This window comes from Hemicordylus capensis, chromosome 5, assembly GCF_027244095.1.
Source record: "Hemicordylus capensis ecotype Gifberg chromosome 5, rHemCap1.1.pri, whole genome shotgun sequence".
In the NCBI taxonomy this organism is placed as follows: domain Eukaryota; kingdom Metazoa; phylum Chordata; class Lepidosauria; order Squamata; family Cordylidae; genus Hemicordylus; species Hemicordylus capensis.
In genome coordinates this window covers 254030450-254047863 of record NC_069661.1, presented here as the reverse complement: position 1 = coordinate 254047863, position 17414 = coordinate 254030450, and the positions used below count along the sequence as shown (strand labels likewise).

The following is a 17414-nucleotide window of genomic DNA, read 5'->3' as shown; positions in this document are numbered from 1 at the left end:
CAATGAGGACTAGAAATGGTGCTCCCTTTTAGACTTTTCAATTATAAAAACTGCACAGCAAAAATGAATAATGTATAAGGAAGCAAGAAGAGGCCCCCTATGTGGGAAAGAGGAGCAGGAAACAGCTACACCATCTGGCGAGACAAGCACTGAAAATAGAACAAGCAGCACGAATGAGGCATTATCAAACATCTACATCTCTTAACAGGATAAGAAATGCCACTCAACTGAGTGATCTCCACAGATTCCATGACAGCTGACAGATAACGCAACTCAAGATCCCAGCAAGTGAGGCTGTCATTGCAATGAGAGTGATGACGGGAGAATGAGCAGCAAGGGACATGCTCTTCTTATTAAGCAATTATGCCTCACTTCATTTTCGTCAGGCAGAAATGAAAGCGCAGCGCTGGAGCAACAAAGCCAATGTGTTACATGCCAAGAGACAGAAGTGGTATGTCACATATGATCGGCAAGGAGAGCAAGAAGAAAGGTAGCCAATGAGGAACTTGGAATCTCAGAAAGGGGCCCCCAACCCAAAAGCAAGCCCAGATCTGATGTTGAGTGGGTCACTTCTCCACTTGTAGCAGGTGAACATGTGGGACACTGATGTACCTTGCAAGTAAGTGCTATTCGTGCAAGAAAGGAAGTCTCTTCCCTAGGAAAAGTTATTACCTCATGTATGGAACACACCACATTCATTTTGCCAGCTCACAGAAAAAAGGTGGCAAGTAAGTCTGTTCACAATAAACTCTTACTGACCAACTCCCCACCACAATAATTTGCCTCTCCTTTCATAGAGCACTGAAAGAACACTACCTGAACATGAATTTTCCATGCCAAACTGCTTCCATTTTAATCAATTTGCTTCAACTCAAAATGGTGGAACAATTTAACACACTTTTAAAAAACATGAGAATCCAGGGATACAAGTCTATTGGTATTAGTATTATTAAATACTAATGGTATTTGCACCTTTCAGTACTAGGGGTCCCATAAAAACTGACATGATCCCAGCCTCAAGAAGCAGGCAGAACTCCCAGCACAAGGGAGGAGGACCACAACTGACCACAAATAAATAAATAAATAAAGCTACAGAGGTGCTGGAGATGGTGCCAGCACACAATTGTGAGGGAGGAGCTCCAGTAGCTGAGATCCCTGAGCTATGATATTCACTCACTGCAGAAACAGCCATCCCATTCCACACCAAGCCTGATTTGCTGGAAAGACTAGCCTTCTCCATATCGGGGCCCTTGCACTTCCCAGTCTAATCTATACCACAGACAATGCAGCACGCAGGAGTTAGCAGAGAAGTGGAGGAGTACCAGGCTAACGGCCATGGGTCTACCTGTTTAAGGCTCTTCACTCCTCAGGAAAGGGACCTAAGAGGAATCGTCAGACTCAGGGGAGCACAAAAAGGCTCAGTGGAACTCAAACATCATTGAAGAAGCTTGTCTGTATGGAGTTAAACCAAGATCTTACTGCTTCAGCCTGACACTGTTTTCTGCCTGTCCTCTCAGGTATCTCTGTGGAAGCCCACTTGCAGTCAGGGCAGGACAAAGGTTGATATCAGAACATCAAAAGCAAAGCAGACAAAAGAGTGAACTGGTTATGGTTCCTATTAAGGATGTCAGAGGAACTCTGCTGGATCAGTCCAAAGGTCCATCAAGGCCAGAATTCTTTTCCCCCACAGTGGCCAACCAGATAGCTCTGGAAAGTCCAATGAATTTCCGATTTTCAAAAAGGGATCCAGGGGCTGGTTAGCCTAACGTCCGTTCCAGGCAAATTGATGGAAAGCATCCTCAAGGATAAAATTGTAAAGCACCTAGAAGAACAGGCCCTGCTGGGAGTGAGCCAGCATGGCTTCCGCAAAGGTAAATCTTGTCTCACCAACCATTTGGAGTTCTTTGAGAGTGTCAACAAGTGTGTGGATCAAGGTGATCCAGTTGAGATAGTATACCTGGACTTCCAAAAAGCTTTTGACAAAGTTCTTCATCAAAGAATCCTGAGGAAACTTAGCAGTCATAGGATAAGGGGACAAGTACATGTGTGGATTGCTAACCGGTTGAAAGACAGGAAACAGACGGTAGGTATAAATGGAGAGTTTTTGCAATGGAGGGAAGTAAGAAATGGGGTCCCCCAGGGATCTGTACTGGGACTGGTGCTTTTTAATTTATTCATAAATGATCTAGAAACAGGGGTAAGCAGCGAGGTGGCCAGATTTGCAGATGATACCAAACTCTTCCGGGTAGTGAAATCCAAAACGGATTGTGAGCAGCTCCAAAAGGATCTCTCCAGACTGGGGGAGTGGGCGACACAGTGGCAAATGCAGTTCAATGTTAGCAAGTGTAAGGTGATGCACAATGAAACGAAAAATCCCAACTTCAAGTATATGCTGATGGGATCTGAGCTGTCGGTGACTGACCAGGAGAGGGATCTTGGGGTCGTGGTGGACAGATCATTGAAAGTGTTGACTCAATGTGCGGCAGCTGTGAAAAAGTAAAACCCAATGCTAGGGATCATTAGGAATGGGGTTGAAAATAAAACGGCTAATATTATAATGCCCTTATACAAAACTATGGTGCAACCACACTTGGTGTACTGTGTACAATTCTGGTCGCCACATCTTAAAAAGGACATTGTTGAACTGGAAAAGGTACAGAAGAGGGCAACCAAGCTGCTCAGGGGCCTGGAGCAACTTTCTTAGGAGGCAAGACTACAACACCTGGGGCTTTTTAGTTTAGAAAAAAGACGACTGCGGGGAGACATGATAGAGGTCTATAAAATCATGCATGATGTAGAGAAAGTGGAGAGAGAGAAATTCTTTTCCCTCTTACACAACACTAGAACCAGGGGTAACGCCATGAAATTGATTGCCAGGAGGTCTAGGACCAACAAACGGAAGTACTTTTTCACACAACACGTGATCCACTTGTGGAACTCTCTGCCACAGGATGTGGTAACAGCCAACAACCTGGATGGCTTTAAGAGGAGTTTGGATAACTTCATGGAGGAGAGGTCTATCAATGGCTACCAGTCGCAGGGCTGTGAGCCACCTCCAGTCTCAAAGGCAGGATGCCTCTGAGTATCAGTTGCAGGGGAGTAATGGCAGGAGAGAAGGCACGTCTTCAACTCCTGCCTGTGGCTTCCAGCAGCATCTGGTGGGCCACTGTCCGAAACAGGATGCTGGACTAGATGGGCCTTGGGCCTGATCCAGCAGGGCTGTTCTTATGTTCTTATGACCCTCCCCTGCCCCTACAACTGGTATTAAGAAGCATACTGACTGTAAAATATGGAGGGCCTCCTCAGAAGCCACCCACATTAATCAGGTATGTGGCAAAGTAAGCAGCTGTGGAAAGGCTCAGAGGTAGAGTAGAGCACATGATTGCATGCAGAAGGTCCCATGTTCAATCTTCTTTATCTGCAGTGAAACAGGTTTCAGGTCTCAGATGCTGGGAAAGACCTCAGAGCAAGCAATACTGAGCTAGATGGATAAACAATTCAGTACGAGACAGCTTTGTATGTTGATAAAATACATTCAAATAATGTGTTGCATACAAGCCTGCATTTAATATCAGGCTTGCCGTATTCTGTGACAGACAGCCTGCTGCTGATTTGCTCCACACAAGACCTGCATCTGAGTTCAGGTCACTAAAACCCAGGAAGATTTGAAACTAGAAACCTAGGAATGCAGAAGTCTCCAGTTTGGCTAGAAGTTGCTGCACTTCTGCCATCGATGAGCAGATCCCATTTATTGTGAGCAGAGAAGCTATGGAACTCGAAAAAAGGTTTGCCTGCGTTATTGTAAAGATATGTTTAATATTTACAGCAGGCCTTTCAACTGCAATACTGGCAAACAAAAATAATTAAAATCATAAACAAAAAATCCAACAGGAAGAAATTCATAAAAGCATGGCAACCAACTTTCCAAAAGTAGCTGTGGTTACAACATCATATTAAAAGCCAGGTAGAGAAATTTAAAAACAGGTCCACAAGACGGATGATGCACATGGAACTGGCGGTTCCACTGGTTCGAAGGTGGTGGGGGTCTCCCTTTATGACCGGAAGTTTCCAGTCATATCTGGAAGAGGAGGGCAATGGGACAGCAGGGAGGTACGCTGCCACCCTAATGGGCTGCTAAAAAACCTGACGCCGGCAGGGGGAAAGCGGAAGGAGGGGTAAGTGCACCCTCCCCCACTCTTAAAGGGAGACCCCTGCTGCCCTCGAATTGCCCCGCTGCAGTTCCGTGCACATCCCTAGTCCACAAGGGCCCAAAGCTTCTGTAAAAAGAACAGAACATTGCTTTTGAACACAGTCAGGGATGCAACCTCTCTGATCTCCCCAGGGAGGGCGCAGCACAGATGCAATGCAACCACTGAAAAAGCTCTGTCTCGGTTGCTGCTGTACAAAGAGACAGCAACGAGGGGCCAGAGAGAAAGGCTCGAGGCAGAACTTAAGGCTCAGGCAGATCCATATGGGTGTAGGTGGTCCTTCAGGTAACCTAGCCTCAGACTTTAAAGGCTAATACTAATATTTTGAATTAGGCCCAGAAGCAAGCTGGCAACTAGTGAAGATGACACATAATGGTTGTCACACTTGCATAGCAACTGGCTCCCATGAGCATTTATGCGGCAGCACTCTGGAGCAGCTTCCAAACCATCTCCATACAAAGCACTTTACAATAGTGTTTCTTGGATGTAACCAATGCATAGGTGACGGATGTCAGACCAACTGTCCCCAGATAGAGCAGCAGATGACTTGTCTGCCAAAGCCAGTAAAAGGCACTCCTGGTCACCACTACCACCTAGGTATCCAGGGACAGGTTTTGATCCAGGAGCACCCCCAAGCTGAACTCCTAGTCCCTCAAAAAGAGTGCAGCCCCATACAGAATGGGATATATGTGTCTGCCAATACAAAACATCAATTTTGTGTTCTCTAAGATGCATCCTGTGAATAAACTGTGAATAACCCCTGCTAACTTGGCAAAGAGGCACCTTTTAACGTGGTGATTCTCTTTATTTAGCAGGGGGAGAGTAACTGGCCCTCTCCACCCCAAACAAACTAATCCAGTTTATCTGTACTAACGAGAGAGAGAGAGAGAGAGAGAGAGAGAGTACACACACACGCATGCGCCTTCCTAGTGGGAAATTCTGGGAGACTGGAAGTTAGATAGCCAAAGATAACCAGATAAGAGATAACCTGCCAAACATGGCACCATAGTCCCAAGAAATGAAAGGGACTGAATGCCAAGTTCTTGGTTCAGAAGGACTTCAGAATACTTTGTGTGAATATATACAATATTACCCCCCAAACCAGTTTTATCTTTTATTTAGAAGATGCACATCCTGCTTTCCACTAATTAATCAAAAGGTTTTATTCTGAAGTAGTGAGCTAGTGGTCCGCAAAACATCTAATGAGTTGATTAATGGGCAGCTAGGAATGTTGGGTGAAGGCTAAAAGCCAGGAGAACAAAAGATAAATCCTAGAGTCAACCAAAGAAAAGATTGTAACTAAAATCATGGCAGTGATTAAGTGCTCTGATGAACCATAAAAATAACAACAAAAAAGAACCAAGGACAGACTTCTTGAGTAAAGCAAAAGAGAATGGAAAAGAGGATGTACAACCACCAACACAGCTCACGCTTTGCCCTTGTCCTTCGGTAACTTTCCATATCTGTTGAACACACTTGTCTGTGTGAGAGTGCAGGCTGATCACATGCAGAAAATTCTGAAGCAAAGTATTTCAGGTGCAGAAGAGGGAAACCAAGATGATCAGGGGCCTAGAGAACTTTCCTTATGAGGCAAGGCCTCAACAGCTGGGCCTTTTTAGTTTAGAAAAAAGACGACTGAGGGGAGCCATTACAGAGTTCTATAAAATCATCCATCATGTGGAGAAAGTTGGTAAAATTTCTCCCTCACACACACAATACTAGAACCAGGGGTCATCCCATGAAGTTGATTGCCAAGAAATTTAAGACCCATAAAAGAAGTACTTTTTCCACACAACATATAATCAAATTGTGGAATTCTCTGCCACAAGATGTGGTGACAACAAACAACCTGGGTGACTTCAAGAGGGTTTTATATCAATTCATGGAGGAGAAGTGTATCAATGGCTACTAGTCTATAGGCCACCTCCAGCCTCAGAGGCAAGATAACCCTAAATACCAGTTGCAGGGGAGTAAAAGTAGGAAAGAGGGCATGCCCAAACCTCTTGCCTGAGGGCTTTCCAGAGGCATCTGGTGACCACTGTGTGAAACAGGACACTGGACTAGAGAGGCCCTGGGCCTGATCCATCAGGGCTTTTCTTATATTCTTATATATTTGACTTCACAAGTAATGCCTGAACAGCTCCAATGTTTTCTTCAGAAAATAGCACGAAAGAACATCCCCTCCCTTCCCTCTTCTGTAAGACTACTTGGGGTAGACCTGCCTGGTACCCCCAATGGCATGTCAAGTTACTGTCCTCAAGCCCTGCTTGCTTCAGACTATTCAAGACTGAAAACACAGCACTGTGCTGTATTCTAGGAGAAAGACGGGAACTACATTCACCTCCCAGAAGCATCAGTACACCACTTCTTCTTCTCATTCTCCCAAACACCTTAGAAACCTCACACAAGGGCTTTCCCCATAAAAACGAGAGAGTCCATTTACATCATATATTTTACTTCCAGACATGTGGAAGCAGAGAGGCAGTAGCTTAGTGATGGAGCACATGGTTTGCATACAGAAGATCCCAAGTTCAATCTTCAGTAGGCAGGGCTGCAAAAGACCCTTTTGAAATCCCAAGGGCTGCTGTCAATTTATGTAGACAATACTGGTCTATATGGATCAATGATTTGCCAAGGGAGGCAGAACCCCACTTACTTGAACAAAGAGGTTTTAGGCCTCTGGGGTTTCTTTTTTGCAAAGAATGCTGCAAATTCTCTTCCGGAACTGGCATAACTAAGTTGAGCTGATGGTTCTGAGGAAGTCCGTGTATTTTTCATATCCAAATACTCTGTGAGCAGCATCTGAAAGAAAGCAGTAAGAGTATTTCAAGAAATCAATTCAAAATGTTTTGCAAACAAATATCAAGTTGCTGTAACACACACAGAGCTTCACAACAATTTGTTGCTTTAAGTGGCAATGTACCCAATTTCACAAAATAATCATGTAGGAGAAACTCCTTGTGAGACCTTCAGAGCAGTCTATGAAGAACAGTAATGTTGAACTTTGCAGCAAGGACTCAATCTCTGATCATCAAAGCATACAAACTTTTCTTGCTTATCTCTCACCAAATGTTTTGTGTACCTATTCCAAGATTTCATTTATCATATTGGGCCAAATTCTACAGCATTTGAAAAATACACATTGTCTTCAGATGAGTGCCAAAGCATTTCCTCTTTGCAGGGAACCCTGGGAATTCTGGTTCTGTAAGGAACAGATGGTGATCTCTCAGTATTCTCAGAGAATCCTCACCAAACTAAAATTCCCAGAATTCCTTGGGTAAAACAATTAAAGTGATATGAAACATATGTAACTGTAGTATAGAAAGGGCCTAAGATACAACTGACTGGTTCAGTCACAGAGATTCAAATAAACTATTCAGTTGATGGTGAAAGAGACAGGAAACTCAATTACTCTCATTCAGAGCCCTGATGGTTCTGTGAAAGATGGGGGGGAAGGGAGGCAAAAAATAAATTACATTTTGATCAACACACATTAAGGCACTGAAAGCACCTGGGGCCCATAGCAGCAGAGTGGGATTATTGGTTACCATATTTCACCCTGCTAGGAAGCCGCCTAACCTAATAAAAGAGCATTGTAGGTAACAAGTGGAATGTATAAGTGAAGTGAGGATCTTATTTAAACAAATTAGCATGAAATAACAACCAGGCCAACGGTACTAAGCTGCTAATTAGACACAACTGAGAATTCTTTTTTAAAAAACACACACAACACAATTAAATAAAGATAACCTGATTTCATCTCTAAATATCTCAATTAGAACTTTACCAGCAAGGAGGTTTCTAAAGCTTCCTTATTTCACAGAAGGAAAGTTCAGAGCTATTTCTTACTGTAGCTTAACTAGCTGGCTACTTTGCTCACACAAACCAACAATTGTTAAGAATTAAGTCACACATTATGTGCGTATGTTATTTTAAAAAAAAAACCACCCAAAATCTAAGTGTACACTTCAAAGTATAACATGAATGAGAGGAACACATTCAGAAACATACATTATGCAGTTATACTGAAATGATTCATTTGAAATCTTAATGGGGAAAACTTTCTCACACATAGAGAGACAGATAGACATATAGTCTGGTTTTTTGTTTCTCTGTGCAAAATAAAGTAATACTTCCTGATGACCTACAGATACCAAATTGTGCATACACAAACCTGTCACTAAAATTAAGTGAATGCACCACCTTTCACACTAGAATATACTCAGGGAAGAATAACATAACAGCAGCATTGCTGGATCAGGCGAAAGGCCTATCTGTCCAGCATCCTAGGCTCACCAGACGCCTCTGGGAAGCCCACAGGTAAGAGATGAAGGCATGCTCTCTCTCCTACTCTTACTCCATGAGAACTGGTATTTGGAGGCATCTTGCCTTTGAGACTGGAGATGGCCCACAGCCACCAGACCAGTAGCCATTGATAGACCTGTCCTCCATGAATTTGTCTAAGTCCCCTTTGAAGCCATACAAGCTAGTGGCCATCACCACATTCCATGGCAGAGAATTCCATAGATTAACTATGTGTTGTGGCTAGCTAACTCCTTTTGTCGGTCCTAAATTTCCTGGCCTTCAGTTTCACAGGATGACACCTGCTTCTAATGTTGTGAGAGAAGGAGAAAAATCTCTCTCTACTCCATGTGTAATTTTATACACTTCTATCATGTCTCTCCATAGTTGCTTCTTTTCCAAACTAAACAGCCACAGGTGTTCTAGTCTTGCCTCATAAGGAAGGTGCTCCAGGCCCCTGATTATTTGGATTTCCCTCTTCTGTACCTTTTCCAGTTCTGCAATATCTGTGGCCATACCACAGATTTGGCCATACCATAGATTTGAATAAGGACATGATAATATTAGCATTTTTATTTTCAATTCCCTTCCCAATGATCTCTAGCATGGAATTTGCCTTCTTCACAGCTGCCGTGCACTGAGTCAACATGTTCAAAGAGCTTTCCACCACTGCCCCAAGTTGTCTCTCCTGTTCAGTCACTGACAGCTCAGACCCCTTTATTGTATATGTAAAGTTAGGGTTTTTTGCCCCAACATGCATCACTACACTTGCTTACATTGAACCACATTTGCCATTTTGTCGCCCAGTTTGGAGAGATCCTTCTAGAGCACATCGCAATCTCTTTTGGATTTCATTATCCTAAATACAGGAGATCCTCAGTATTCACAGGAGTTCCATTCTCCACAATTACCGTAGATAAGGAAACCGCGAATACTGAGTAATTGGGGCAATGGGATTAGGGGCAGGGGGGTTAGTTTCCTGAAGCTAAAAAAAGGTGGCAAGAATGGGCAAAATTGCCCAAAGGTTGCATGGGGAAGTGTCCTAATGTGCCCAGTCTTTCCCCAGCTATCAAGCAATGCCCATGAAACATTGCAATTTGCAGGAGGTTGCCGAAAAAATCATGGTTGTCTTTTTAAAAAAAACTATAATAAGCCAAAAACAGGCAAAATTGCCCAAAAATCACGGGGGGGGGGAGGGAATCCCTACTGTGCCCGGTTTGTTCCCAGCTATCCAGCAATTCCCCAATTATGCTCAAATTTCCAGGGGGTTTTGCCTAAAAAATCAGTTGGCTTTTTTTTTTTAACCCAAATATATATATAGCCACCCCAAAAGGCAAAATTGGCCAGAAATCATGGGGGATGCCCTACCTTGGTTCAGTATGTCCCTAGCTGGCCAGAAATACCACCAAAATACTTCCATTTGGAGTTTTTTAAAGCCTTCAAATCAAGGTTTTTTGTTTGTTTTTAATGAGCCAGAAAATGGCTCCCTTACACAAAACGGTGGGTGGAAAGAACTTCAGAGGTCATTTACATACTCAAAGGTAATTTCCACCCACCCCTAACCTGCAGATATGCACATCTTAGCCCTTTTTCTGCTGTTTCCCCCCCAGCATATACTGAGGTTGGGTGCCAATTACCCAATCACATATACGCGAAACCGTGGATGTTGTGTCTGCAGTTAATGAGATTATCCTGCAGTTGCTGTAAATATGGCCACTTTGTTGCTTACCCCAACTTCTAGACCACTTATGAACAAGTTAAAGTGCACTGGTCCCAGTAATGATCCCTGGGGGACCCCACCTCTTACTTCCCACCATTATGAAAACTGTTCATTTATTCCTGCCCTCTGTTTCCTATTGTTCAACCAGTTACCAATCCACACATGAACCTGTCCCCTTCTCCCATAACTGCTAAGTTTACACAAGAGCCTTTGGTGGGGAAATTTGTCAAAAGCTTTTTGCAGGTCCAACTTTACCATGTCAACTGGATCACCTTTATCCACATGCCTGTTCACACTCTCAAAGAACTCCAAAAGCCACATGAGGCAAGATTTGCCCTTGCAGAAGCCATGCTGGTTCTCCTTCAGCAAGGCCTGTTTTGTTTCTGTCCTTAAGTGTGCTTTCTATCAATTTTCCCAGCACAGCTAACCAACCTGTAGTTTCCCAGATCCCCCCTGGATCCTTTTTTGAAAATCGGAGATATATTAGCTACTTTCCAGTCCTCTTGTACAGAGCCTGATTGCAGGGACAAGTTGCATATTTTTGCTAGGAGATCAGCAATTTCACATTTGAGTTCCTTCAGATCTCTTGGATGGATGCCATCTGGTCCTGACAATTTGTTAATTTTTAGTTTTTCAAGACAGTTTAGAACATCTCTTGTCACTTCAAATTGGCCCAGTTCTTCAGCTTCCAAGCCTGGGAAACTCAGTTCTGGAGTGGTTATATATGGTCAGTATCCTCCGCCATGAAGACATATGCAAAGAACTGATCCAGCTTCTCTGTGATCTCCTTATCCTCCCTAATAATCCATTTCATGCCCTCATCATCTAAGGGTCCAATGGCCTCCCTGGCAGATTTTCTGCTTCTATTTAAAGAGGTTTTTGTTACTCCCCTTGACACTTCTAGCTATATGCGCCTCAAACTCTCTGTATGCATCCCTTATTGTCTCCTTATATTTCTTTTGCCAGAGATTATGTTCCTTTCCATTCTCTTCATTTGGGCAGGACTTCCAATTTCTGAAGGAAGTCTTCTTCTAATTATAGCTTCCTTGACAATACTTGTTAGCCATGCTCCTGAACTTGGTAGTATCTTTCCTCCTCTGTTTAAAAACATTTTTTACAAGGAATTCTGAATATAATCATGACTTTTTAACTATTCTCCATGGATTTTAACACTTAATAATGAGATCAATAATTCCAAAAGGAAATCTGGCCATGACATAAAAAATCTTTCTTAAATTTATATTTACTATGATTCAAATTTACTATATATGGTAATTTGTCAATAAAATGAATCATGTTTGAAGTTGACATCCTACAAATTTCAAATTGCTCCTTTATTCCCTTTTGCAAACACATTAACAAAAAAACTCTCACATATACAACTGGCCCTCAAATAACAATTTCACCCATTCACGGTCTTCCTGCCTGTATACCAATTTAGTTATCACGGGTGGTTGTTTCAGTTATTCATGGTTTTCTTCTGCCCCTACCTACATTGGTAAACACTTTAAATAGCTCAGTTGCAGTTTTGAAGAAGTGGTGCGAGAGGTGAAGCCTGCTCCATCCACTCTCTCATTTTGCGCTGCTTCTTTAAAGCTCACCATGCTTTAGCTGAGAAGTGAGGAGAGTGGCTATTTAAACGACACCTCCCAGCACTTCTCAGCTGATGTGCGGGAAGAAATGTGCTTGGGCAAGAAATTTTGCCTTCCTGAATGTAATATATTTTATAGTATCCTATATAGTAATATAGTAATATATAGTTATATATTTATAGTAAATATATAGTATAATATATAGTAAAATATATAATAAAATATAATATATAGTAAAATATAGTAATATATTTTATAGTATCCTATATAATGTAATATAGAATCCATATTACATTATAGTAATATGTAATATATTTTATAGTATCCAGAAACAACAATTTGTATTGGGAAGAATATCCCATCTTTGAAGCTACCAAAGGATAGCTCAATACACAAAGAGCATTGCGCTCTTTGGCTGATAGCTCAATGCACAAAGAGCTTTATACATCTCACATTCAAATATAAAGTGAGTGAGATCATAAAGTGGGTGAGATATTTATTCAATGGACTGGAAATTGAACATAAGAACAGCCCTCCTGGATCAGGCCCAAGGCCCATCTAATCTAACATCCTAGTGGCCCAACAGGTCACACAGTGACCCAACACAGTGGCCCAACAGGTGCTGTTGGGAAGCCCACAGGCAGGAGCTGAGAGCATGCCCTCTCTCCTGCTGTCACTCCCCTGCAACTAGTATTCAGAGGCATCCTGCCTCTGAGGCTGGAGGTGGCCAATAGCCCTCAGACTAGTAGCTGTTGATAGACCTCTCCTCCATGAAGACGTCCAAATTCCTCTTAAAGCCATCCAGGTTGTTGGCGGTCACCACATCTTGTGGCAGAGAATCCCACAAGTTGATTATATCTATATGTTGTGTGGAAAAAGTTCTTCCTTTTGTTGGTCCTAAATGTCTTGGCAATCAATTTCATTGGATAAACTCTGGTTTCCAGTGTTACGTGAGGGCGGGAAAATTTTCTCTCTATCAACTTTCTCCACACCATGCATGATTTTATAGGTTTCTAGCATGTCTCCCCGCAGTCATCTTTTTTCTAAACTAAAAAGCCCCAGGTGGTTGCAGAAAGAGACTGTTTTCTTCTAGGAGTAACCTTAATTCAGTCCTCCCATTCCGAGAGGGGAAAGAATCAGGCTTTGGGAAAGGCTATTCCTAGCTTCACAGATATACACACATACACAGAATGTATGGTGGTAACACACAACTCTGTAGGATCAAACTATTGGGGATGAATCAACTGTATTCAGCTACAAGACGTCACCAGCTAAAAGGCTAACAGAAGCTATCAGTTAATGGGTTGACACAACCTATGGAACAGATGTTGATCCTAATCCCTGGCAACAGCTGGGAATGATGGGAGTTGTAGTTCAACAACAGCTGAGGACCCAAGGTTGGGAAGCCCTGCAAGAGAGGACTGTAGGACTTTATACGGAGGAACAGCTATAATGCTGGGCCCCTCAAATGATGCAAATCTTCTGTTCTGATTGCAGGTCTTTTCCAGGCTAAATCCCATGCAGTATTCACAGGAAGGGGCAAAAGGAAGAGAGGCTGACAAGCAAATGAACCAGAAGCAGGATAAAAATAATGAAGAGGTAGAACAGTGAGGAGGAAATACAGAAAAAGCAGCAAAACGACAGAAAAAAATCATTGAAAATCCTTACAATATTAGGTGAATGTTCATGTCTGAGATTTTAAAAAATGCTTGAGATGTTAAAATGCTGCTGGAGATTTTGCCTAATTAGTACCCTTGCAGTACCAGTTCCACAGGGCAACCATTGCTCATATGTTCTTCTATTTGCCCTATTCAAGGCTACTCTAGCCCCCACCCCAAATGCCAGTCCCTCCAGCTTTCTGTCCTCATTTATGAGTTTCATGGATATCTTTTTAGCTAAAATACAAAAATAGCAGCTAGTCCATATACACAATATTTTGCAGCTTGGATCTGGCAGGAGGGAATGTGAGAACTGATCTATTAAAACCCATTTTTTAAACTCACTGAAGTGATTAGGGATATTTGCCTGAAGATGAAGGAAGGCCGCGAGTGTTTGGTCCTACGATGTTTAATTATTCGTTGCAAAGCCATCCATCAAAATCCTTGTTAGACGTTAATCAAATGCATAAAGAGCAAGATTTATGAGTGACTGTACACTTTGCAGCATCCTATCCATCTCTAACAAGGACTTCTGACTTCCCGTTCAACTGAGGTTGAATTTAGTAATCCATGTTTTAGGCATCAGTGGCAAACAAATCTAGACAAGGTAGCAGAGTCCTAAAGCAGAAGTATGTTTAAAAATTAACATATTTATTGTAGTGTGAACTATCATCAGTAAGAACCTACTTCATTAGATGTTTGAAGTAGACAGTAAACATGCTGAATATGTATAGACATGGGAGAAGGGGTTAAAGTGCAAGGTGAGATTTTAAAAAATGAATATATGCCGAAAAGCAAAGAGATACCATATATGTGTCAATTAATTCAACAACAAAGTATTTATAATTGACTTATCCTAATAGGGTGAGTACCAGCACTGGAACAGGTCTGTCTTCAAAATCCAAGCCTATCTGAAGCCAACAGTCTACCAGCTCAATCCAAAGTGTTCATTACAACCCAACTTCCTGTGAGCTTAACTCAGAATCAGAATCAATTTTATTACAGCCCTAAGCCAACCAGAAAGAAAACAGTAGGAAAACATACAGCAGTACAATAAATATCAATAAGAATATCAAAAATATAGAAACAAACATGCAGATAAAACTAGAAATACATTATAAAAAACCATGGCGGGACGTCTGTCTCATAGCCCCATAAATGAACCTAGCCACTATCCTGGTGACTTCATCATTAGTGTCATCCAGGCAGTGATTAAGGTAAAAGGAATCAGGCCTACCAGGGAACTGCTGTAAAATAGGAGCCAATAGTTCTCTCCTAGAATCACGATATAAGGGGCATTACAGCAAGATGTGAGTGATAGTTTCAAGGCTACCCTCTCCGCACGAGCACAACCCCGAAGCAGTAGGATCTTTAGAAAACCTGCTTAGGCGTATAGCAGAAGGTAATACATTCAACCTGGCCCTAGCAAAAGCTGACCTGAATTTGACGAAGTGGAGGAAAGCTAAATATCTGACAGCCTGGTTTCTAGCTGGGAGGGAGACACCAAGATATAAGGGGGAGCAGCGTCTATTTCCAAGGGCAACCAGACATTGATGCTCAATATCCTTTAGGTGCTGGAGTGAGCTTAACTCACCTGCCTCTGAGTTTAAATGGACATGTGGCACATAGCCTTCTCGGTAGTGGCCTCGAGACTTTGGAATTGCGTTTCTCATCAGCCATGTCTGCCCCCCCGCCCTCTCTCTCTCTGCAAAGATGGTCTTTTTTCAACAAGCATGTAATGCTGTCTGATTCTTTGCTTTTGTGGATTGCAGCTGCTATGGTCTTAATTCACTTTTTAAAATTGATGTTTAAAAATCAATTTCTATTTGTAAGTTGATATTTGTTTATATATTTGTAGTTCAAATATTTTATTCTGTTTGGTATATAGCTGTGAGCCACTTGGAGAGGGATCATTAGGGAACCAAATGCAACATACATGAACCTTTCCTCCTGTCACAGAGACCTGTAGAACCCCCAGTTGCTGAGGCAGACAAAGCAGCCATCAACACAAGAAAAATTTTTTTATTGAAAAACTATTTTTATTGTCTTGATGTACAGTTTGTGTTGATAGTATGTAAGCCATTCTGGGAGTCTTCCTGGCTAAAGAATGAGGAAAAAATGCTTAAAACAAACATACTCTAAGAATATGCATTCATAAGGCCTATAGCACTCATCTTCAACTGGGGCATTAGAGGCATCATGACCATTTAGCAGAGGGTAAATCTCCTTTACTCTTAATAGTTGCATAGAATCACAGAATGTTAGAGTTGGAGGAGACCTTGGAGATTTACTGGTCTAACCCACTGTTCAGTGAAGGTAACTGCTGCAGCATCCTTAATACATGGCCATCCAGTCTCTGTATGAAAAACTCCCCTGAAGGAGAGCCCACCACAGCACGAGGCAGACTCTTGATTGATTGACCGATTAAGTGCCATCAAGTCGGTGTCGACTCTTAGCGACAACATAGATAGATTCTCTCCAGGATGAACTGTCTTCACCTTGGCCTTTAAGGTCTCTCAGTGGTGCATTCATTGATGTCGTAATCAAGTTCATCCACCTTGCTGAGGGCCGTCTTCTCTTTCCTTCAGCTTTTCCCAGCATTATGGACTTCTCAAGGGAGCTGGGTTTTTGCATAATGTGTCCAAAGTATGAAAGTTTGAGCCTGGTCATTAGTGTCTCAAGTGAAAATTTTGCATCGTTTTGTTCTGTGATCCATTTGTTTGTTTTCCTGGCTGTCCATGGTATCCTCAAAAGTCTTCTCCAGCACCAAAGTTCAAAAGTGTCAATACTTTTTCTATCTTGCTTCTTCAAAGTCCAGCTTTGACATCCATAGAGTTTCAAGGGGAAAACCACGGTTTGAACAATTCCAATCTTTGTAGGTATAGACACATCACAGCATCTAAATAAGGGAGCTGAGCTGGCATGTATAACTGAGACCTGGTTGGGGGGGAGGCGAGTGGTCCAGTGTGGGCTCAGCTTCTCCCACCAGGTTACTCTGTCATGGAGCAGGCCAGGGGAAGTGGGCGGGGTGTGTGTATGTGTGTGGAGTGGCTGTGGTCCATAATAATACCATTTCCCTTACCAGGGCCCCTGTGAGACAGCGGACTTATATTGAGAGTATATTTCTGAGGCTGGGAACTAGGGATAGATTGGGGATCCTGTTGGTGTACTGTCCACCCTGTTGCCCAACTGAGTCCCTAACTGAGCTGATGGAGCTGGTCGCGGAGTTGGTGTTGGAGTCTCCTAGACTTTTAGTGCTGGAGGACTTCAATATCCACTTTGGGGCAGGCTTGTCTGGTGCGGCTCGGGAGTTCATAGCAGCCATGACAACTATGGGCTTATCCCAATTAGTTTCCAAACCAACTCACTATTTGGTCTTTTGTTCGGATCAGGGGGGTGTTCCGTGGATGGGGGGATCCTGTCTTTTCCCCATTGTCATGGACGGACCACTACCTGGTTAAGGTTGGTCTCACAGCTGCAATCCACTTCTGCAGGGGTGGTGGACCTATTAGGATGGTCCGTCCAAAAAGGCTGCTGGACCCAGTAGGATTTCAAAAGGCCTAGAAGGATTTTGATGTTGGTGCGGCCGGTGATTCTGTCGATGCCCTGGTGGGAACCTGGAACAGGGAACTCGTCAGGGCAGTAGACATGATTGCTCCTAAGCGCCTCTTCCGACCTGCTACAGAAATGGCCCCTTGGTATACTGAGGAGTTGTGGGGGCTGAAGCAGGTGGGGAAGCGACTAGAGTGCAAGTGGAGGAGAACTCGCTTCAAATCTGACAGGCTACAGCATGTGACCCATTTGAAGACTTATGCGGAGGCGGTGTGTGTGGCAAAATAGAGTTTTTGGTCTGTGCGCATTGCAGCTGTAGGTTTGCACTCAGCAGAACTATCCCGAGTGGTGAGGAGTTTGATTTCTGCTCCTTCTACCTCAA

General features: G+C 42.8%; 1 protein-coding gene across 2 annotated transcripts in view; it reads right to left on the bottom strand.

The window, feature by feature from the left end:
- The window catches only part of EXOC4 (exocyst complex component 4), a 585849-nt gene that overhangs the window by 368822 nt on the left and 199613 nt on the right, over positions 1-17414 (bottom strand). For both annotated transcript variants that reach the window (XM_053255624.1, XM_053255625.1), the window contains one exon: positions 6865-7010. In XM_053255624.1, coding sequence (XP_053111599.1) covers positions 6865-7010 — 146 coding nt within the window. The remainder of the gene's footprint in view (positions 1-6864; positions 7011-17414) is intronic.